This window comes from Sceloporus undulatus, chromosome 4 (assembly GCF_019175285.1).
Source record: "Sceloporus undulatus isolate JIND9_A2432 ecotype Alabama chromosome 4, SceUnd_v1.1, whole genome shotgun sequence".
Taxonomy (NCBI): domain Eukaryota; kingdom Metazoa; phylum Chordata; class Lepidosauria; order Squamata; family Phrynosomatidae; genus Sceloporus; species Sceloporus undulatus.
Genome location: NC_056525.1, coordinates 202,769,134 through 202,793,154, shown reverse-complemented (window position 1 = coordinate 202,793,154; position 24,021 = coordinate 202,769,134). Strand labels below are relative to the sequence as shown.

The 24,021-nt window shown below is 40.3% G+C and overlaps 1 protein-coding gene across 17 annotated transcripts in view; it reads left to right on the top strand.

Moving 5' to 3' along the window:
* The window catches only part of ASPH (aspartate beta-hydroxylase), a 253,820-nt gene that overhangs the window by 102,738 nt on the left and 127,061 nt on the right, over nt 1-24,021 (top strand). For all 17 annotated transcript variants that reach the window (XM_042463722.1, XM_042463718.1, XM_042463728.1 and 14 more), the window contains 6 exons: nt 1,599-1,684; nt 3,593-3,679; nt 6,909-7,059; nt 8,098-8,234; nt 13,611-13,709; nt 15,707-15,796. In XM_042463722.1, the coding sequence (XP_042319656.1) occupies nt 1,599-1,684; nt 3,593-3,679; nt 6,909-7,059; nt 8,098-8,234; nt 13,611-13,709; nt 15,707-15,796 (650 nt within the window). The remainder of the gene's footprint in view (nt 1-1,598; nt 1,685-3,592; nt 3,680-6,908; nt 7,060-8,097; nt 8,235-13,610; nt 13,710-15,706; nt 15,797-24,021) is intronic.

Here is a 24,021-nt window from a genome sequence, read left to right as displayed (position 1 = left end):
TTTAAAAAAAAAAAAGATTGTGGCGTGTGATTGTGTCCAAGTGCAGTGCCTATTTCCATAGCACTGGCATATACAAGGTCCTGTCATTTCCATGTTAGTTCAAGAACATAGTACCATATGGTGGATTGCCAACAAAATGTCCTTTAGCATATGTGTGTTCTTGGAAGGAGCCCGTGAAAACATTCATTTCCAGTCTTGGAAAAAGAGATAAATTGAATTGAATTTTCTTTTGCAAATTTGTGTTTTATATAAGTTTATATAAGTTATTTAAGTTATTATTATACTTATTTTATTCATTTGTATCCTTCTTTTCTCCCAATACTGGGAAAATTGTTAAATTATTATTTAAATGATTAAAACCAGAAATCTAAAATCATGCAACAATAGCTATCATCTATCTATCTATTTATCTGTCATGTTTACAATAATTAAACTATATACAAAGTTAAAAACAGTTAAATTTCTTTAATAGACAGAATATTATTAATACAGCAGTAGTTGCTGTGAAGGACAGTATTATTATTAATATTCTGTAGTGGGACAAAACAACACACTACTAAATGTCCATCAACATCAATTTCTAAAACTCTAATCGAATAGGAAACTTTTCACTTGCAGGTGGCAGGACATCAAGGGGGGGGGGGACACCCTACCCTTCCCAGAGGAAATTCTAGTACTATGCTTTGAATTCCCTCCATTTCACAGATCCTTATGTTTCTCTCTCTAGCCTAGTGTCTTCCTTCAGCATCTCAAATACAATATAGGTACATACTACACTACTTGCATTCCAAAATCTGGGATGGGGAGGAAATCAACTAGACAACACTTTTTTCCAAAGCATTTTGAAAAAGGGATACTCAACTATATACTATACTTGGATGTCACACATTCCATCATAAAAATGCTGTACAGAGTTTACCTTATTACCTGTCATAGAAACATCTGAGTTCATTTTTTAATGTAAGCCATAATAATAATTGTGAAGTTGAAGTTTTTCATGGCTGTCATCCATAGTTTTTTGTGAGTTTTTTTGGGCTATGTGGCCATGTTCTGGAAGAGTTTATTCCTGACATTTTACCAGCATATGTGGCTGGCATCTTCAGAGAATGCTGGCATGAAAGTGAGTGGGATATATATTCTGTGTGACCCACAGTATATATATGCTACTCACTTCCATGTCAGCATTCTCTGAAGATGACAGCCACAGATGCTGGCAAAATGGCAGGAATAAACTCTTCCAGAACACAGCCACATTGCCCGAAAAACCCACAAAAAACAACAACAACAACAATAATAATAATAATAATAATAATTTATGTTATATTTTTATCCCCATGGTCTTTTGGAATATTGACCGTATAGGAGGATTAAGCAAGTGTGAGGGGGAAAAAAATTATTTCCATTTACAGGGAAAGGGAAGCATTGAAAAGAACTGTTAACTAAAATTACTAACAGTGGAATATATCTTTCCCAAAATATGAAAAAAAATTGCCTTTATCAAAACAGATTCCTGTGTACAGTATCTTCTGTAGAATTTCCTAAACATATTACAGTTTATTCAGAGTAAATCTTGTGTTTCTTTTTAAATCTTTTTCTAGCTAAGAAGAAGAAACCAAAAATGCTCAATAAATTTGATAAAGGCATTAAGACTGAGCTTGATGCTGCAGAGAAGCTGCGTAAAAAGGTAAATTTTAAACTCAGTTAAACTGAGCTTTACATTCTGTAAAGACAGCAGAAGGATCAACAACAAAATTATGGGCACTCATACCCTCAGAGGATACTAGCTGGCGACAACAATGTAAGGGATGACAGCAAGTCAAGTCTTTTAAAACTACTGACAAAACATGTCATATGCTCACCAATCTTTTATAGCCACACATAAATATTGGGCTCTACTCCAAAAATAAAGCACATTACTATATTAATTTTTAACTGTGGCATAAGATGGGCTAAACAGCATAGTTAATTTGATTTCCTCCATATGTTTCAGATGTCATCTCCCAGAAATCCCCATGTAGCATAGCTAATAGTCAGGAATCATGGAAAGTATTATTCAAAATATCTTGAGGATAGCTGTTTGCCCACTCTTACCTTGTGCTAAACCATACATCTAGTCAAGCTGAATGTCCAAGGGTGCACAAGTAAAGTAAAAACTTTCACTAGGCTAAATCCAATTTTATTGTTACTTGGAGTGCACCCAGTGAAATCAGTGGGATTCAAGTTAGTTACAACTAATGCATTCATTCATTTTACTATGTACTGTACGTAGAACTAAAATTGAATTTAGTCATGCAATCCCTGGGACTTGTATTATTCCATTTCTCTTGTTTGCATACTGCTTCCTAACGAATTATTTCAACAATATCCTTGGTTTGAAATAGTCACAGTAATTCCTAAAAGCATCCCTTCGCTGCCTTCCCCAGATGTTCTTCATGTTGAGTACATTGCCTCAGGGCCCTTGGTGGGTAGGGAGCCAATAGAATAACATGTTTCAAATACATAAATATAGTACCAAGGTGCTTCTGACTTTGATATCAGTAAAGTCAGAGTAATAATTTGCTTAGGAAAGTGGGGCTGTGAGAAAATGCCCAGGGATAGGCAATGATAAAACAAGACAAGATTGCAACATGATATAAGAGAGTCATTAAAAATATCTTTCATCTTTCATCATCATGTCAGCAGTTGACCAATGTGACCAGTGTTACAGGATTGTCTATTTCTAGTATTCGCACTCATTTTGTTTACTGTGGCTTCAGCATAGGATACTTAATAATCTCTGGAACACATGGTTCATTGTGTAACTGATATCTAATACTAGCCTGCAAGAAAATGTTTTGAGACACTAGCATAAATGACATAAGTTATTCTGTTACTACTGTTGGCCCCACATATCCATGGATTCTGCATCCATGGGTTCAACCACCCACAGCTTGAAATATTTTTTTTAAAAAATTCCCAAAGCAAGCCTTGATTTTGCCATTTTATAATAAGGGACACAATTTTACTACCATATTGTATATAATCGGTAATGAGTGTCCACAGGGGGTCCTGGAACCAAATCCCAGTGGATATCAAGGGCCCACTGTATAGCAATTAGAAATTGCATGTTTATTGGGATTTTTTTTTTCTTGTGCACTTTAAGAACAAATTTGAAACTATTCCAATGTTATATGAAATGCTTAGTTAAAACATTTCATAATGAAAAGGATTATAATACTTTATTTCCCCCCGCTCCCAGGTCTCTTGCATGACCTGCAGCCTTTAAAGCACCAATTTAATAATATATATCTGAATCTATATTCTTTCTAAAAATAATGCATTGTGGGGGTTTTAAAGTGCATTTATGTGTTTCCTAACTACAAAAGATTCTTCCTCCTCCCTCAAGTTTCTACTGCAATATAAGTTTTCTATGTCTACTCCATTTCCCACAGAAGTCAAAAGTAAATTAACTGATGGTTTAAGGTTACCAACTAATGAATTCTCAACAGTGATTTAATGACAACAACATTGAGCAGATTATGAAACTGAAGAGGAGGATGAGGATTATTTTTCTGTTCTTTTTTATATTGAAAATTACTTCAAATAATTTCAGGGAAAAGTGGAAGAAGCTTTGAAGGCATTTGAAACATTAGTAAGCAAGTATCCCCAAAGTCCACGAGCAAGATACGGAAAAGCACAGGTAAAAAATTAAAGATGTATATACATGGAAAGCAAAACTATACATGTCTATCAGAGTAATCAAGAGACAAGATTTATTCTAGGATACAAATATAATTCTAAAGTTTAAACATACTAGGAACAGTCTCTTATTACAAAAGCATTGGGTGGTTTTATGTTTATAAGCATGGTAGTTAAAAGCCAAGTCCTCCTACTGCATGCTTCCCTCCTTGCTTTAGATAAACAGTCTTAGATCTGTTGAGTGCCTAGAACAGGAATGTATAAATGGCAGCCTGTGAGCCACAAGCAGTCTCCAAAATCATTCTTTGATCCAAAAGCCCCCAAATACCCTCTGGGGTGGGGAATGACAGTTTTTTGTCCCTTCTGTATCATTTCAAGCCCAGGAGAGCTTCTAAGGAAGTGAACAGGAAGTGACCTCTGGTCACTTTCTGTTGCTAAAAAGTACTCCCCTGGGCCTAAAATGGGCCCTAGAGGGTGTTTGGGGCATACCTCCAACTGTCCCGATCTATCAGGGACATTCTCTATTACTGTAATTCTCTGTCATCCCACACAACATGTCCTTTCTCAGCTTCCATATTGGGATATAAATGTAATGAATGGATGAAGTCTGAAGTGGATAATAAATGAATGAGGAAATAAATTCCATTAAACAGGACTGGCAAAGTGAAATTCAAGATAGTAGTGCAATACTGTTGAATTAACTTCCTACATCCCTCTTTCATTGAGGAGCCTCTGCTAGATCTGTCAGTTTTATTAATGGAAAAAGACCTTCATGGAAAAGGCAGTCGAGATCCAGCCCATGTTCACATAAACATTTACATTGGTTATAATGGTGTTTTGTTTTTGGGTCGGTGGACTCTGCTAAACTGAGTATATGCAGAACGGAAAGCCATTTCTAACTATGCAATAATCTGGCCCTGGAATGGTTTTTTTTTTTTAATTATCTTGATTGTATGTCCTGTTTGTTGACTGACTGCCAGATGCTCAAGCTTGAGAAAATGTGCAGCATCAGGAGGTGCATACACTGTCAACTTAGTGAAACCAAGGTGGAGATTGGCAAGCTACTGGCTAAAAAATGGTGGATAATAAGGACTTAAGGTGCTGACATTCTTGCAAAAAAGTATTTTTATTTAATATGCAAGCTATTAACTAAATAGTCCTTAATGGTCTGATATGATCAGAGGCTCTAATTGAATCCTGGGACTGAAATGACAACATATATTACTAGCTGCATTGCTTCCCGCTTCTTTTTTCCAGCCCAGGCTCTAAGACGAGACACAAAAGCCTGGTTCATGTCCTTGCTGAGAATGGCTTCCATGTCAATGTGATGGTGAATTTGCTCCAATTTTCATCCAGAATTCAAAAGTGCTAGCCAAAGGACTGAACCCTATATCCATAACAGATACAACACCTTGTATAAATCTTTTAATGTTTGAAGTAAATCCAGAGTGATTCACCACCCCACTGTTATGGAGGCCACCAGCCACCATTGCCTACTGGTAACTATTACCAGAACAGAAATTCTGTAGCCCACAGGGGCCTTTTCTGCAGCCAAAGAGGCCCCTACCCAATTCCCCAAAATTTCTTTTTAAACAAAGAACCAAGCCCCAGAGCCACAATTCTTGGATAAAACCAAATATGCCCTCATAGCTTGTTTCATTCCCCAGTCCCCACGATTTTAAATATCAGAAACCAGATGTGTGATCTATGGAAATACAGAGGGTTGAGAAATGTATTGCCTCAGACCTTTTGGCATTGCTCAGCATTGATCTATCAAACTGAGACGCACAAACGTTAGGAAGTTTTCTTTTGTGACCCTATCCTTATAGAATGTGTGTATGACTCTCTCCCTGACTATTTTTAAGATGGCCTCAAGGACCTGGATGTTCTAGGCTGCTTTATTTGAATGTAGACATACCATTTAAGAGTGGCTTTTTAATTGATATGTCTATTTTTTTCTTGTTTTAATTAACTGTATTTTATATGCAAAGGAATCTTGTAGCACCTTTGAGACTAACTGAAAGGAAGAAGTTGATAGCATGGGCTGTTACAAACTTGAGTCTACTTCCTCAGCTGCATATGGATTCTCCAGAGTAACATGGCTGTGTCTTTGTATTTTATATGTTATGGTTTTGACATCTTAATTTCTAAACCACCTAGGAGAACCTTTGACCCAATAAACCATTACTTTTGCTTTTGCTGCTGATTCTTGCCTTCAAGTCAGTTCAGATTTATGGCAATCCAAAGGTAGGGATCAATCAATATTTGTTCAGAGGGGGTTTGCCATTGCATTTCTCTGGAGCTGAGAAAGTGGGACTTACCCATGGTCATCCAATGGGTTTTCATGGCCGAGTGGGGATTTTGAAGCCTGGTCTTTTAGATTCCTAGTCCAGCATTCAACCACCATATTGGTACACAGTGAAGTTTCACAGGACTGGGAAGAAGCAGCCAATCATCAGGTGCATCAGATGTGGGCAAGAGGGTTACTGCTCAGGCACTGGATGTTAAAGATCCAGGCTTCAATCAGGTCTGCCTAGGAGGTTTACGTTTAGGTGAGCCAGAGCTCAGTAAGGCATTCTGGCTTGAGCTGCCTTTTAGGAAAGAGTTGGACCTTAAACCATTCATTCCCCATGTAGGAGATACCTTCCTGGACATTGCGGCAGGAGGCATGTAAGGCAATGCCCAGGGGTATCACCTGCCTCACCCCACATAGCAGGAAACCACATATCGGCAATGAATCCAAGTAGCTTCCTCATCTGCCATTACCTTGGCTGCCTCCTGCATTGGGCCAGGAAGTTGGGCTGAGTTATTAAGTCTTTGGATTTGATCATGGACTCTCTGCTTTATTGCCAGGCAATACATTACACAGCTGTAATGATAATAATGTTGTGGCAATTTTACCTCCTAACTAGTTGTTTTGTTGTACGTAATGTTACTTCTTCCATCTCATACCAACGGATTTTCACTTGGACCACAGCTCATATTTTCAAATATGGTTTCCAATTAAATATTAATATCACATCCAAATGGCCATCAGTGAATTAAATTTGTGTAGAACTGTGATGGAGAAAGTGTGGAATTTTACAGTGCTGTTGGCTTAAAACTCCTATGATCCCTTTCCACTGGCTATGCTGGCAACAGATTATGGGAGTGGAATTTTTGTTTTTAGACCATCAAAAAACTGACTATTGGTGGTCATTTGACTATTGTTAATTTGGTTTCATTCCCAGAGTGAGGATGACTTGGCTGAGAAAAAAAGAAGCAATGAAATTCTACAGCGATCTATCAATACTTATGGGGAGGTAGCTAGTTTACCTAACATTCCTGATGATCTGGTAAAACTAGCCCTGAAACGACGGGCAGACAGGCAGCAGTTTCTTGGTAAGTTCAAATTTGTGCTTATTTGTGTATAAATACACCCAGACACTGATAGGGTTAAGTTAGTAGGGGAAGCTGTGCACACTTGAAAACTGCTTACTCCTAAAAATTTTGCTTTGCAAATTTTGATATAGAATATTCTCAAAATATTCTCTCAATTGTTTGAATATTTTTTAATTATTTGTGTATAAATCTGACATTAATGCTTATAATGTTTTCTATTTTATTTTATTTTTTCAATATAAGATGGTTGCTATATAGCAATCAGTAGTGGGCCATCACAGTTTACATCAGTTTGCTCTTTGTAAATGTGTCACTGAGCTATATCCCCTTCCCCTATGGCCTTATGGTTCTTTTTCTTACATACTCTGAGAAGTAAACATGTTGTCCTATAATGGGCAAGTCTAGCAAGTAATTTTGGGCAAAGGAAAATTTGTGTACAGCTCCCAGAAGCCTGAAAAACACAGCAGCAGACAATATGATGCATTTGAAACATAGGAGGGATTTTTCTCCACATTATGCTATATTGGAATATATCATTAGAAGTTTGCAAACTCAAGTCTTTGTGTGTAATGCCCTATCCAATTGAAGAGAAGAAATACTAAACAAAGGCAACAATTGCATACTGTGTTAAAAATAAAGAATAATATTTTATAGGTTAAATTTATTCAGCTGCACATTGCCGCAGACATATATAAAAGCCTATTTAACCCTTATTTGGACATATCTATTCAGTGCTATGAACCTACTGAGGAAGTATCATTTTCTTAATGAACTGTGGTAAGAAAATGCTATGATTGCCCACAAGAGGTCTCCATAAGATTGTATGATATATCCTATTAGCATGTTTTTTTTCTGAGCCTGCTTTTAAAGCCAGTAGTAAAAACAATCAAAGAACAAAATATTCACCTTTTTACATACATTCACGTTCTGCAGTGTCAGTGTTTATTAATACACATTCAATACTATGCTTTAATAATGTAAGCCAATTTTATTGGTACTGTATCCCAAGTTGCTGTTGATTTTGTCCAATCAATTTAGGTCACATGAGAGGCTCACTGGTTACATTACAAAAACTGGTTAATCTATTTCCCAATGATACTTCATTCAAGAATAATCTTGGAGTTGGTTACCTTTTAATTGGAGACAACAACAATGCCAAGAGAGTTTATGAGGAGGTGAGCTTCCATTAAATACAGATAAATATTTCCTTAAAATAACACAAAACAAATATACTACTGCTTATGCAAGACTTCATAAACCTAAGAACCATATGACTTTGAAATTATAATCCAGTGAAATTAATTAAATCTAGATAATATATAGATTATTGTGTTTTCACCAGCTGAAATTAATGTCTTCTCAGTTATCCTAAAGTATAAATGAGCTATGTACATCATCCATTTCTTTGTTTATAGGTTTCCTTCTAATATATTGCTTTTAATATATTGCTTCCCTTTCTTCTTCCTCTATCAGTCAGATAGGGAACGTGTGTGTAGAATGTGAGTCAGGTGTGGCTATGTCACAATGCCACTGAAGATAAATTAATCCAATTGAGAGTGAAGGCAATACTTCCTGCAACATTCACATACACAGTTCTAGTCAACTGTGACTGTATACTAAGAGAATGGTGTCATAGTGCTACATAGCAAGCTGGATTTTGCCATGTAATGTTACTGCAAGCATGCAAAGGAGAGAGAGAGAGATGGGGGGAAATTCACAATCATATACAAGCAAAGGCAACATAAATGCATAGGTGAATATATTGATGGGTGAAAAAGGTGTGTGAAAAGAAATAAGAGCTTTTTATGCTCATAAATATGGTGGGTAGTTTGCGAACAGTCACAATCAAAATGCAAATAAATAATTTCAAAAGAACATACTAACAAAAGAGTGGAGAGAATGGGATTAGAACAGTATTGTTCTAGGCAACAGCAAACCAGCAAAGAGGAATAGAATAGCAATCCACTAATTATGCCAAATTACACTAACTAGCACATTGATTAGATGCCTGGAAAGGAAACAGAAGCAACACTGTTTTCCTTCTGAGGGATCACTGAGATTTTGCATCTTACACAGTCCAGCAACAATAAGCAACTGGAATGTCCAACAGCCAGGGCTTCCTGGGGAGCAGAGGTAGTAGGCAGCAGCAGAGTGTGGAGGTGGCTGCAGCAGTATTGAAAATGTCTATTAATAGACTGCCTCCTCTTCTGGGCAAGTTTATGAGTTGAGATATAGGCTTAAATTGTTAAAATGTTTATTCAACTCATTTATTCATCTCATTTTATTGTTGTTGTTATGTGAACCTTCAAGTCATTTCCAACTTATGAAGACTCTAAGGGGAACCTGTCATGGGGGTTTCCTGGCAAGATTTGTTCAGAGGGGGTTTGTCTTTGCCTTCCTCTGAGGCTGAGAGAGTGTGACTTGCCCAAGGTCATTTCCATGGCTGAGTGTAGATTAGAATTTTGAACTTCAGAGTTACAGTCCAGTTCTCAAACCACTGCACCATGCTGGCTTTAATATTAATTTTAGGTATTAAAAATGGCATTTGCTGGTAATATTGGAAAGTATTACAATAGATTTTAAAACTTACGAGAAATGCTTAGGTGAGGGCAATCAAACACTTCCTTAACCTAATCCAATCAAGTTTATCATTATAATGTGCTAGGATTAAATATAAATATATTAAATTAAATATATTACTGTGTAAAGCTTGTCAAGGAACAATAGATCTGAGGATCAGTTGCCCTTGTAATTTGTCTGAAGATCTATGATACTATAGCTGGACAATGAGAAATAAGTAATTATTATTTTTTCTCTTCTCTTTTTCTTCTCTCTTCTGGACTCCACTGACAAAAGAGAAGTACAGAAATTTTTAAAAAAATAAAGGTGGTAGCAGCAAGAACAGCAAGAAAAACAACCTTTAAGAAACCACTGCTTTCACAGATTATCTAAATACTGTCACCCTTCGGCGGGTTACACAACGCCATTAAAGTATGCGTGGAGCACGTACTAGGGTTAGGGAGGTGCAGTGCTTCCGCACCTCCCTAACCCTAATACGTGCTCTGCACATAAAAAATGACGGCGGCCGTTCCAGATGGCCGCCGACATGAGGACGTCATGGCCGCGCCGCCTCTATACGGGGCGGCGCGGACATGACGTCCTCGCTCCGTTCCAGGGCGCCTAGTGTGCCCTTAGCGCAGACCAGGAAGGAGCTCCATTTTGGAACTCCTTCCTGGTTTGCGTCGCCGCTTTGCATCGCTGGGCGCAGCCTTCAGACGGCCCAGCGAAGCAAGAGAGAAAGGGGCCAAGTGGCCCCTTTCTCCTCCACCCCGCCGCCACGGGGTGTCCTTGGGGCTTGAAGCCCCAAGGACACCCCTTTTCAGGTTGCGGGGAAGCGGCATTTTGCCGCTTCCCCACAGCCTGAAAAGCAGGGGATCGGGGCCTCAGCGGCTGCCGTTCTAACAGTTGAGGCCCCGATACACTGGGGAAAGGGGCGGGTACAGCCCGCCCCAAATGGGCGGTCTGTAACCCGCCTTCTTCTTACTTCTTGCCCCATCCATATCCTGGTGACCAAAATTCAGCAGTAAACCTAAATACTGAAATTCAAATCAAATCTACAGGTATTCTACCTGATGGGAAACGTCCCATAATGGGGAACTATTTTATTAGATCCTCCATTATATTACATTTGAAGGTAGCGCCAAAAAGGGATAGAATTTCATTTATTCCCCCTTATTAGATATTTTCATTTTGAATCTTGTAGTCTGGACCTGAGGCACATTAAACAGAGTATTTGTAAATATATATCTAAATGGTATATATCAAAGCCACTTTTGTTTTCAAAGAGCAACAGATATTGACTTTTTAATTCTTCTATAGTATAAGAAATCTCAATATACATTTTTCTCTCTTCTACTTTATACCATTGACAGGCTACTGTTCTGAATGAATTCTCAGGTTAGTTCTGATCTATGCATTTATTATTGTTTAATGGCTGAAAGAGACATGGCGGCAAGGAAGAATTCTGTCTTCCACTCCCTATTGCTCAGTTGTGTGGGCAAAGGCCATTTCTTTGATAAAATCTATTGGCATGGTTCCAGCACTATCGTTCCACCAATGAAACTGCTTCTAAGAGGGACCAATTCTTCCTCACTTTCACAGTGCCATGTTTATCCTTAGAACCAGTGGCTGGGGAATCTAGGAATTGATCTTTTGGTGGCTCAAGGAAGTTGTATGGGGAAGGCAAGGGGCCACAATCTTGTTATCCACACAAGCCTCCACTAAGCACAGTGTTGGATTTAAGCCATTGTACAGATCCTAACTCTGCCAAGTTCAATCCAAGGTGCTGATTTTGTCCTACAAAGCCCTAGATGACTTAATGCCAGGAAATCGTAAAGACTGCCTCCTCCCATATGAGTATCTCCAAAATCTGAGATCATCAGAGAAAGCCCTGTTCCAAGACTTGCAAAGCTATGTTGGTGTGTATCCATAACAGGGCTCTCTCTGTAGCAGTACCTTAACTGTGGAACAATCTGCCAAAGGACAGTAGACTAGCTTCATCTCTTCTTAGCTTCTGGTGGACAGCTAAGACAGTGTGTTTCACACAGCCTGTGGGATTTTTAAACTGTTCTGGCTTTTTAAATTGGTTTTATAATATTTGGGATTGTTCAGTTTGTTTTTAAAAGTGTTAATCTGTGTCTTGTTTTTAATGTTTTTATCCATTGTGCATTGTCTCAGGGGCCCTGGTGTGCTAAGAGGCCATATATAAATGCTTTAATAATAGATTTCTTGAGTCCCATGCCTCCCTGCCTATTTTCATAACATTCAGGATCACATAGCTCAAATCAACAAGTTATGTCCCTCCATCGGGGCAGCCATTTATGTGAAGCAGGGATAAGCATACCGTATATACACAAGAAATTTTTGCCCAAAAAGTGACCCAAAAAACCCTGGGTAGACTTATATACTGGGCAATATGGTAATAGGCTTGCCCCTCAAGCTTCTTCTGCAGCCTGGCTGTCTCCCGAAAGGACAGCCAGGCTGGGGAAAGCCCATGGTGCAAATTCTTGTTCTCTTCCTTTCCCCAGTCCCTGTGTCCTGCAGAGGCTGGAGGACACTGGGATCAGAGGAATCCTGAGAGCAAACATTTGCTCCCTTCTTTTCCCCAGTCCCTGTGCCCTGCAGAGGCTGGAGGACATGGGGATCAGGGGAATCCTGGGAGCAAACACTTGCTCCCTTCCTTTCCCTAACCCCTGTGTCCTGCAGAGGCTGGAGGACACTGGGATCGGGGGGGAATCCTGGGAGCAAACGCTTGCTCCCTGCTTTTCCCCAGTTTCTGTGTCCTCCAAAGAGACCGACGAGCTGCAGAGGAGGAGGAAGAGCGAGTGAAGCTTCCTTCCCAGCTCAGCTGTCTCCCAAAGGGACAGCTAGGCTGTGGAGGGGAAGGAAAGGTACTGAGACCCAAATTATACCCTCGACTTATCTGGAGGTCACATCAAAATCCCTGATTTTGGCCCCAAAACCTGCCCTTGACTTATACATGGCGTTGACTTATACAAGAGTATATACAGTATGTCTATTTTGATGGCCTCACAACATGGGAGAAGTGCCCATAAATGTTATAAGGAAAGGGAGCAAATGCCAACTTGGGGAAGCCATTTTTGAAGTATGAATGACTAGGGTGAAATAGTCTGTTGGTTAGAATATGCCCGATCAGGCTGTCTCCTTCATGTTTGGTACAGTTAGTGCATTCAAATGAACATACTAAAATCTTTCAGCAACAACAAAAAATACTTCAACAATACATCTATATAAAAAAATAGCAGCCTGAATCATGATGTGTTATCAGGAATACAGTGACATCCCTAACTACAATGAAATAGTGTTAGTTCAGACACAACTGTAATACCTGCATGTGCTAATAAATATTTTCACGCAGGTTTAAATTTAAATTTCTGACAAGACCAGCCTCAGACTTTTAAAAACCCCACTCAGTATTTTATGACAGCAGTGGAAGAAGATAGTTCAGTATTTATTTATTTATTTATTGGATTTTTACCCTGCATTTCTCCCAAAATGGGATTCAAGGCAGGTAGTAGACTTCTGCATGATTAGCAGTAGACCATGAGGATTCTTGTTTTTTCATTTGTTTCCTGCTGTAAGACACAGGACTGGATTTTTGTGTGTCAATGAGCATACAAAATAGATATTAAAAACAAATTCTGGGGGTGAATATGCAGTCTTAAATCTGAAAACAACACACACATCCACTACCACTCCTGCCACTATCTCTGAAATTACTATTTTATACGTGACTGCAAATATAGGCGTTCCTAGATGTTCAAGAATAATATAAAGCCTGATGTCTGCCTGCCTACATTTTATTATGAATTTCAAATAAACGTGTTCCACAGGACAAAGAAATCTGAAGTACTACCTGGGTGTGATCCAGCAGAGTTGCTAATGTATTGCTAGGTGTCTTTAAATACCATAAATGTATGGTCAGAATCACTAAAGAGGTAAAACTAATGATTTATTTTGCTCTCCCACAGGTTCTGGACCTGGCTCCAAATGATGGTTTTGCTAAAGTGCATTATGGCTTCATTTTGAAGGCAGAAAACAAGATTGAAGAAAGCATTCCCTATTTGAAAGTACATTTGGATCTTGCTGATTTTTTACTTTTGGAAAGCACAAATTAGAGGGGAAGGAATAACTAATGCTATGTACAGAGTCAAAAATGTATCTATATAACATTAAATGTTCTCAAAAATCAGAATTGATCTATAGCCAGTGTTGGTGAAGATCATACATTGATGAGCCATAGGGCCCCTTCCATTCCATGATTCTGTATCCCCACATAAATATCACACTCTCTGTTCCAACATGGGACATGTTTTAGTTGTTTATCAATGCCTCTTGCTTCCTGCTTACTCTGCTACTGACAGTTCACATAATAATTTTTGAGATTTTATTTTTGAAAGTGTGTTTCATGTTAAAATAGTTGCTCTGCAAAGGTTATTTCATAAGGTCATCTCATGAAAACATTTGGTGGGGGGGGGAGCATCTCCCAGTGACTTTCTAGTGACAGAAAAGTTGGCACTTTGTAGCAGAGACTGCAAGAGAGGAAGAAGGAATGATAAATAACAGATTACACATTGGCTATAGATGCATGATAAAATATGCCAGGGGACCACAGCATCCATGACTTATCTGTTATTAGTAATATGCTGGCGCACTTTGCCTGATTGCTTCTACTTGCAGTGGGAGAGTGGCTACACAAACCATGGCACTTTCCAGAAACAAACCTAAGGCAAAGCATGGATTCTTTCTTTAGCTGACTGGGAGAAAAATAAACCAAGAGTCCATGTTCAGATAATACTATAACCAAACCAACCAAACCAGGGAGTGAGCACCCTTGATTTAAAACATTGCTAGATGGACAGTATAGGGCTTACAAGCCACATGGCCTGTGAAGTTCCAAAGAACCAACCCCGCCAAACATGTTCAGTCCCCAAATAGAGAATTGTACCCTAGAAGCCAAGCATGATTCCCCACTTAATGCTATTTTAGTGTTGGACAGATATTTTGAAGAGCCCATAACAGACTTTTTTTAATGGTAAGATTGCCTTTTAAATTATTGTTGTACCTCTGAATTAAATATTATTTTAGTTGTGTTTTGTTTTAACCTATACTATATACCTTGAGTCCCATATTGGTAGAAAGATGGAGTATCAATAAAGTAAACAGATGTGTGTGTGGCCCATGAGCCTGGAAAATGGATCAGGTACAGTTCCTTAATGGCTGCCCACTCCTGTTAGGTTCCTACAACTGCATGCTAGCAGTATGCACCCTGATCATATCCAATAAGTCAGAGGTCCTACTGTTTCCTGGCTTACCATTTCATCTGTATCCATCCATCCTGCCTGAGAACAGGACCAAAAAAAATATAATAGGTCCAAAACACTGCAGGAATAATCCAGTTGGACACCACTTTAACTGCCCTGACTGAGTACTAGGGAATCCTGGGAATTGTAGTTTATTGCGGCACCAGAACTCTCTGACAGAGAAGGCTAAATGTGTTACAAAACTACAGTTCCCAGAATTCTCTGGCATTGAGCCAGGGCAGTTAAAGTGGTCTCAAACTGAATTATCTCTGCAGTGTGTTTTGGACCATAAAGATAAACCACATTACATGTCTGGGGGTTAAGATAATGTATATGATACTGTTTGGGCTTTACAGTTTTCCTCAAGTAACTATTAATAACAAAATAATTTTCTTTGTTGGGAAATGTGGATTCTTCTGCAGCCAAAACACACAAGAGTGGAAGTCTCAGCAAGCTTAGGGGAATCCTAAAGTCTACAGTATATGAAGAACAAAAAGAACTTGAATGGTGATGGTGGGGAAAGATTCTAAACAGTTTGATAAGGAATTAGTGTGCTGACTCGCTTTGGGAGTGGAAAATAGTGGCTTTGGGAGTGGAAAATGGAAAAGTGAGGAAGCTGGTAGAATGAATATCTTGGAGTAAGTTGTGGCTAATTGGAGCATTTTTTTAGTTCCCACTCTTTTTTTTAAAGAGTTTACACTGAAAACTATGGAACCTAATTAGAAGTAACTATCAACTGACTGCACCTTTTCTCCTTCCTCTAGGAAGGTCTGGAATCTGGAGACCCTGGTACTGATGATGGTCGCTTTTACTTTCATTTGGGAGATGCCATGCAACGTGTTGGAAACAGTGAGGTAGTACCTATCAGAGATTCTCTGAGGCTTATCTGAAAGGGGTGGGGGCATGGAGGAGCCATGTACAGGCTCCAGTATGTACAGCTGGGAATATGCAGAACACAAAAAAGAGACAAACTTGAGACATTTTGGGAGTGAATAGGATGAAAGACAGATTCAAAGAAATCTAGAAATACAGTAGTCCCCCCACATTCACTGAGGTTAAGGGTGAAGGACCCCCATGAATGTGGAAACAACAACAACAACAACAATAATATTCTTTTTACCTAACAGAGCACCTCTCTAGGAATCTTCAGGTCCCCCAGTGCAACTCTGTGATCAACATCTGCCAGACTTTGATCACAGAATTATTCTGGAGGACTTACAGATGCCTAGAGAAGTGTTTTGTTTAGGAACTTCTAGATTCTCCAGCACAATTCTATGGTCAATTTCTGGCAGAGTTGCACTGGGGGACCTAAAGATTCCTAGAGATAACATACTAATCAAAACCGTAAATAATCAGATCCACAAAAGTCAAAACAAATAATGGGGTGCATGCTCGCAGCAGCACATGATGCAACTACGTGTCCCATTATTTCTGCCTGGGCTTGCCTTCCGCATGAGTTCAAAGCTGCAGAAGGCAAGCCTGCCTGTAAGGTGGGCTGACTGTACTCTGCCTGAGAAGCTACAGTTGGCCTTTTGTATCCACGGATTCTTTATTTATCCATGGATTCATCCAATTTGAAAATATTTTTTTAAAAAAACATAAATTTCAAAAAGCAAACCTTGATTTTGCATTTTATATAAGAGACATCATTTTACTATGCCATTGTATTCAATGGGGCTTGAGCATCCATGGATTTTGGTATCCATGGAGGCATCCTGGAACCAAACCCCAGCAGATACCAGGGGCCCACTGTAATTGTTTTCAGGATAAAGTACAGTAGTACGTCTTAAGCCAAACCGAGAAGACCTAGCTAAGAAAATTACCCAGCAAGTACTATAGTGATGGCAGGTTCACAACCACAGAAAGAACCATGTTGATTCCAGAAAAGCTCTACCTTTAATTAGAAGAGATTCCATTGCCTATATCTGCAAGCAACTTAGTGCAAGATAACAGCAGCTAATGGCAAGATGGGACATAGGATGTGGGGACATTCTATTTAAAGTGTTGACCTGACAAATGTCTTTGCTTTTCATGTTTTTTGGGAGAAATGTGGTTCTTCTTTTTGCCAGATGCTAAACAGCTGCTAAAATTATCATTCTGGGGATGGGGCATTGCAGATGTGTGTCAGCCATTTCAAATATGGAGTGGAGGTGGGGATCAGCCTCATAGCCAAACTTTATACAACATATATTGATATCTTTAGCCTTTATGTGGTTGAATTTTTCATTTTAATAAGATACTGACATGGTGGGGCAAGTAGTTCATTTTCTACATCAATAGAAGGAATTGAGGTGAATCAGGACAACTGTAGAGCAAAGCATAAAAACTCTCATGCCACAGACCCAATCTGATGGGACAGGAGGGTGAGCTGTGTGAACCACCTTTCATTTTCAGCAGTAACTTTTTCTTTGGCATCTCCTTCAGCTGGTGATTGGGAAGAGCGGCAATGGGTAGTTAGGGGACAGGATGGGGGGGGGGGAATTGGAAGTGTTCATAACCATGATGAAAAACAGGAAAAATAATAGATATTGAGAGTTTTGTGGAATTTTCTCCTGCTGCTTCATGTTCGAAAATATTTGAAAGAATTGTTCTGCATAGAAAAACACATGATTTTTCTTTTCAAAAAAGGTCCCCCCCCCCCGCCTCCACAGAATAATTTCTCCACAACACTTTAGGATGTTCAAATATGAAGAAAATACCTTGGAGAAATATTTATTTTTCCTCCTGCACCAGGGGAAAAAACTACTATAACTATTCATCTATACATGTGAGGATGAAACAATTGATGCTTTACATCCTTTGTAAAAGTTGATCCACAGGTCTCCATTAAAAGAAAAGCTGCACATGTGGGGATTTTGAGGTCTAAGTCACCAGCTTAATTTTTCATGTAATTTATGATGCCTATGTCATAAATGAATCCATGGATAGTAGATAAAAATTTCTGTGGGCAAAAATGAACAAAGTTAGTGTGAGCAAAAAATAGGTTTGTAAAAATGTAACAGAAAAGTATACTGCTGAATCTGTCATGTCACCTTGCTGGGTATGCTGAAATTCAAGATTTAATGAGAGCAAAAAAATCAATACATAAGCATTTGTAATTATGATCACTGATGGTGCACATTCATCATCTATAGCTCTAGTTAGGACTTAAGGGCTCAGCTTTTGAAAAGTTTGGATAGGAGCAGTTTTACAAAAGAGTGCCTTTATACCACCAGGTAAAATGCACTATGGATTATAGTAATTCCCTTTTAAAATCCTGTCTTCCCTATAAAGTACTGAAAAAGGACTGTAAGTTCAGTATATTTAGGTATAACAGGATGAATTTAAAGTGGGCACCAACATACAAAGGGCTCTGCTACCTTTTTGATAGAGTGGGTAGTAAGGTAAGCCTATAACCGCTGCCTAACAGGCAAAAGGTAAATAGATGTAAACTGAGCTCTATCACTCAGCATCTTACTACTGTGTTTCTGTTGAATGCACAAAAACAACACTTAGGTTTGTTGCCAGCCTAAATCACTGCCACTCATTATGTCTACCATAAATCCAACACAGAGCTTGGAAGTAACGTGTAGGGGTAAAGTCAGAAAAGCTAAAGTGCAGAATGAACTCAGGCTTGCTAGACAGGTTAAAAACAATAAAAAGGGCTTTTTTGGATATGTCCGCAGCAAAAGGAAGAAGAAAAAATAGTAGGGCCACTACATGGAGAACATGGCAAAATGCAAACAGGGGACAGAGAAAAGGCAGAATTACTCAACACCTTCTTTGCCTCAGTCTTCTCACAAGAGAAAAAGGGTACTCAACCTGAGAAAAATGGAGCAGAGAACACAATAGGGGGAATCCAGCACAGAATAAGTAAAGAGGCAGTACAAGAATATCTTGTTAATCTAAATGAATTTAAGTCTCCGGGACTACATAAATTAAATCCAAGGGTATTAAAAGAGCTGGCAAATGTAATCTCAGAGCCATTGGCAATAATCTTTGAGAAATCCTGGAAAACAGGAGAAGTCCCAGCAGACTGGAGGAGCACAAATGTCTCCATCTTCAGAAAGGGAAAAAAATGAAGATCCCAGCAATTATCACCCAGTTAGTCTGACATCAATACCAGGAAAGATTCTAGAGCAGATCATTAAACAGAGTCTGTGAACATCTAAATGGCAATTCCATAATCACAAAAAGTCAACATGGGTTTCAGAGAAACAAGTCATGCCAGACAAATCTTATCTCTTTCTTTGATAAAATTACCAACTTGGTAGATAAAGGGAATGCTGTGGATATAGTATATCTTGATTTCTCTGAGGTCTTTGACAGGGTTCCCCATGACATTCTACAAACAAGCTTGTAAAATATGGGCTAGACAACGTAACTGTTACATGGGTTTGTAATTGGTTGACTAGCCAAACCCAAAGGGTGCTCAACAATGGCTCCTTTTCATCTTTTCAAGTGACTAGTGGGATGCCACAGGGCTTTGTCCTGGGCCAGTGTTATTCAACATCTTTATCAATGACTTGGATGACAGAATTGGGGGCAAACTTATCAAATTTGCAGATGACAACAAATTAGGAGGAATAGCTATTACTCCATAGGACAGTATCAAAATTCAAAATGACCTGAATAGACTAGAAAGTTGGGCCAAAGTTAACAAAATGAAATTGAACATGGAAAAATGTAAGGTACTACACTTAGGGTGGAAAAATAATATGCACTAGATATAAGATGGGGGACACCTGGCTGAATGAGACTACATGTGAAAGGTATCTAGGGCGGGTTACAAACCGCCATAAAGTACGCGCTCCGCGCGTACTAGGGTTAGGAAGGGCCGTATTAGGGTTAGGAAGGTTCTTACCTTCCTGACGGCCCTTCCTCCCAGTACGCGTGGAGCGCGTACTTTTTTGCGGTGTCCATCCACATGGGCGCCGCCATGTTGACGTACTGGACGCTGTGCGTCCAGACGTGTCGCGGCGGAAGTGACGTCGCGAGGGTGCACTCCACCCCTCGCGCCGCCACTTCCACGTTCAAAAAAGGAGCGGCATTTCGCTGCTCCTTTTTTGCTGCGCAGGGAAGCCTCGCGGTCTGGCAGCTGGGGCTTCCCTGCGCAGCGAATGGCGGCGGCGGGAAAACGGCCCCTTGAGGGCCGTTTGTAACCCGCCTAGGAGTCCAAGTAGATCACAAGTTGAACATGAGTCAACAGTGTGATGCAGCAGCTAAAAAGGCCAATGTGATTTTAAGCTGCATCAATAAAAGTATAGTGTCTAGATCAAGAGAAGTAATAGTGGCTATATTCTGCTTTGATCAGGCCTCACCTGGAATATTGTGTCCAGTTCTGGGCGCCACAATTCAAAAAGGACATTGAAAAACTGGAGTGTGTCCAAAGGAGGGCGACCAAAATGGTGAAGGGTTTGGAAACTTCCTGACAGTAAGGGCTGATCAACAGTGGAACACACTCCCTTGGAGTATTGTGGAATCGCCTTCCTTAGAGGTTATTAAACAGAGGCTAGACGGGCATCTGCCGGGGATGCTTTGATTTAGATTTCCTGCATGGCAGGGGGTTGGACTGGATGGCCCTTGCGGTCTCTTCCAACTCTATGATTCTATAGGTAGCTGGCCACTCCTCTAGGCAATTGGTTCCATTATTGGACAGCTCTTACTGTCCAGAATTTCCTTCTAATATTCAATAGAAATCTACTGTCCTGTAACTTAAAACCATTAGATGTGGTACTTCCCTCTGGGGCAGTAGAGATCAAACCCATCCTCTCCTCTCTGTGACAGCCCTTTAGATATTTAAAGAGAGAGCCGGCCAGGGCCAAGGAGACCTCGCTACAGTGAGGCTCCTTGGTTCTGGCAGCCCGCCCGCCGGCACCAGCGATGGCCCCGGCCTCCAAGAGGCCCGCTGCCGCTGTCTGAGCCCTATTCAAGGGCTCCAGCGGCTGCAGCGGGCCTCCTGGAGGCCGAAGTCTCGTGTGACCTTTTCTGTGGTCGCGCGAGACTTCGCCTCTGGGCGCCGCCATTTTGGATGAAAAAATGGCGGCATCCAGAGCGGCAAAAAGCTGCGACCGCCGCTGGTGGTGGAGGCGGTGGCGGCGGCAGCAGCAGTCGGGGGCCGCTCCAACGGCCTCCGCGGGCCGCATCCAGCCCGCGGGCCGGAAGTTGCCGACCCCTGCATTAGATGCATCCTATTACTATTTTTTGCCTGACCTGCCAAAAATCAATGGAACCCATTAGATCTCTGCACAGATTTGCAAACACCAAAAATACTCCCAAGTATTATATCAACACATTATTATTTCATGAACAAGGCATCTCAGGTCTCCTTTGGATTTATGGGATGGCCTTCAGTTCCAAGTCATGTTCTTAAAATAGCCATGTCTTGCAGGGAGGAACCAGGAAGAATGACACACACAGAGATTCAAGTTCACCTTTGCTTCATGCTTGTCATATGTTGGCTTCTTGCCTAGTGTGTATAATTCTAATGAGGCACAAAGCGAAATACTTGATGCAGAAGGTATTCAGCAGCTGGAGCTCTGTGAAAAAATGGGGCAACAGCAAAAAGGTCCTTTACATTCTTATTATAACTGCTATAAACTATCTTGAGTTTCTCAGATGAAATGTCCCAAATAATGTGGCTTCCCCAACCCCCTAGATTGGGTAATAAAAATGCTTTATCATCTCAGGTAATTTAAAGTGTATCTTTAAGTTGGGATTTACTGGGACTTTTTAGCCTCTGGGCTGGAAAAAATGGATGTACATTAATAATTTCCTCTGAAGGGCTCCAAGCAGGAAAGGTTTCATGTTTACTATTAGTTTTGGACCAGCAGGTGTAAATGGGAAAGCCAGAGCTTGAGTGCTGAACTACAACTTTGGAGACTGGGAATCCATGCTGGGCTATGAAAACCCAATGGGTGAATTTGGGCAAGTCACATTCTTTCAGCCTCAGAAAAAAGCAAAGGCAAAACTCTTCTAAAAAAAAATTTCCCAATTAAACCCTGCAGGGACGGTGCCCGGGGTTGGGGGGGGGGGTCCAGACTAAGTGCCACCATTTTGAGAGGCTAAGAGCCCCCCTCCAGACACAAAAAGGGGGTTGAGCGCTTACATTAGAATGGCACCACTTGAACTTCCGTTATGTCTCCGTGCTGCTATGGAATCTTGGGATTTGTAGTTTTGAGAAGCTGTTTGGCCTTCTCTGTCAGGTGCCACAACAAACTACAAGTCCCAGCATTCCACAATATGGTGCCAAGGGCAGCTAAAGTGGCATCAAACTGGATTATTTTTTTCAGTGCAGATGCAAACTGAGTCCTTCCTCTGAAGGCGTTTACATCAGAAAAATTCAGCTCGATAAAGCAAAGCGCAGCTGTTCAAGCAATGAGCGGCAGCCACTCTGTTCATGCTCAGAGACACTCTGCTCATGTTTTGAGACACTGCATTCCAACTTCTGAGCTGAGCTAAGAACCCAGGCTGCATCCTCACAACATTTCATTCCCACTTCCAAGAGGGATTTTTAATTCCAACACACACACACACACACACTACATATACACATGCACACAATTTTTAATTCCAAGACTCATCTATCTATCTATCTAGCTATCTGTCTGTCATAATTTTAAATTCCAAGACATTATACCTTCCTTTTTTTTTTTTATAAAAAACAAACCCCTTTAAGAGAATCCTATTTTGAGAGAAAGGCAGGGTATAAAATCAATAAATACAAAATTATTGTGCAATAGTCCATCAGTGCATGGCTTGCATTATAAGACTTTATAACTTTAAAATGTTATACATTTAAAAACTATTAAAATCACAGTAGACTCAGAGTGCTACAGAATCATGGAATCATAGAGTTAGAAGAGACCCCTAGAAGGACCATCCAGTCCAACCCCATTCTGCCATGCAGGAACTCCCAGTCAAAGCATCCTCAACAAATTATATAATGGAGGTGTCCATCTACATTGTAGAAAGATATACTATAGATTAATGCTATGGAAAATCACCACCTTGAGTCTGTATATTGGGAGAAAGGCGGGATTTAAGAAAATAACAACAACAACAACATCTGGGTATTGTAGTTTTGTGAGATATTTAGCATTCTTTGTCAGAGAGCTCTGGTGCCACAACATACTACAAATCCCAGGATTTTCCATAGCATTAAAGTGGTGTTGAACTGGATTATTTCTGCAGTGTGCACCTTATTAGACTGCAGTTCCCAGCAGTCTGTGGTGCTGCTGGATGATGGGCCCTGCAGTCTAGCATTGCTTGGAGCAGAGCCATAGGACTCCAGAGCCCCAATTCATCCTCTGGCAGAATTTTGGGGAAACTCCTTTAAAAAGGCAAAAATAAGGAAAATAAAAACTCCTTGCAAAGTAAAACCCAGAGGTCTTCCAATGGACTTTGCTTCCAAGGCAGGAGGGCAGAGAGGCCAAGATCTTTAGATTGAGTCCTTAGGTTAATTAATTAATCCTAGAATCCTAGAGTTGGAAGAGACCCCAAGAATGGCCATCCAGTCCAACCCCATTCTGCCATGCAGGAACTCTCAATCAAAGCATCCCCATTGATATGCTGAAAAGGGGCCAGCTAAGTGTAGTTTATTTTATTTTTATTTTAAAAATGAGAAAAAAACAAGGCTGGAAGGAGCAGAAAAGGGCCAAGCCTTGATATCTGGACCCCAGAACATGCTAACTCCCAGAATTCCATAGCCAAGAGCCACAAAACAGTTAAATCGCTGCCAAACCTGGTTATTTCTTGAGTGTGGATGCAGCCTGATGCAGCTTCCTGTCCCTCCCTCGCTCCCTCTCCTCCAGGGCTTTTTGGCCCCTTCCCTCAGGCCCCGCAACAGAAGTTTAGGGGCGGCACTTGGGCTCCTCCTGGCTTTGCCAGGGCCGGGAGGAGAGCCTCCTCACCCTCCCATTCTTCCGCCCTCCCTCCCTCCCCCCCTTTCTCTCAGCCTCCCTGCTCCCAGTGAATTTTTCCCTCTAGTCCTCTGTGCTTTTGATGGAGGGGACGGAGGAGTTTTAAAGTGCCTTGATTCACTTCCTCCCTCCCTGGAAGATACTTTTATTTTGGCAAAAACACAAGGGAGGAGGGGGGG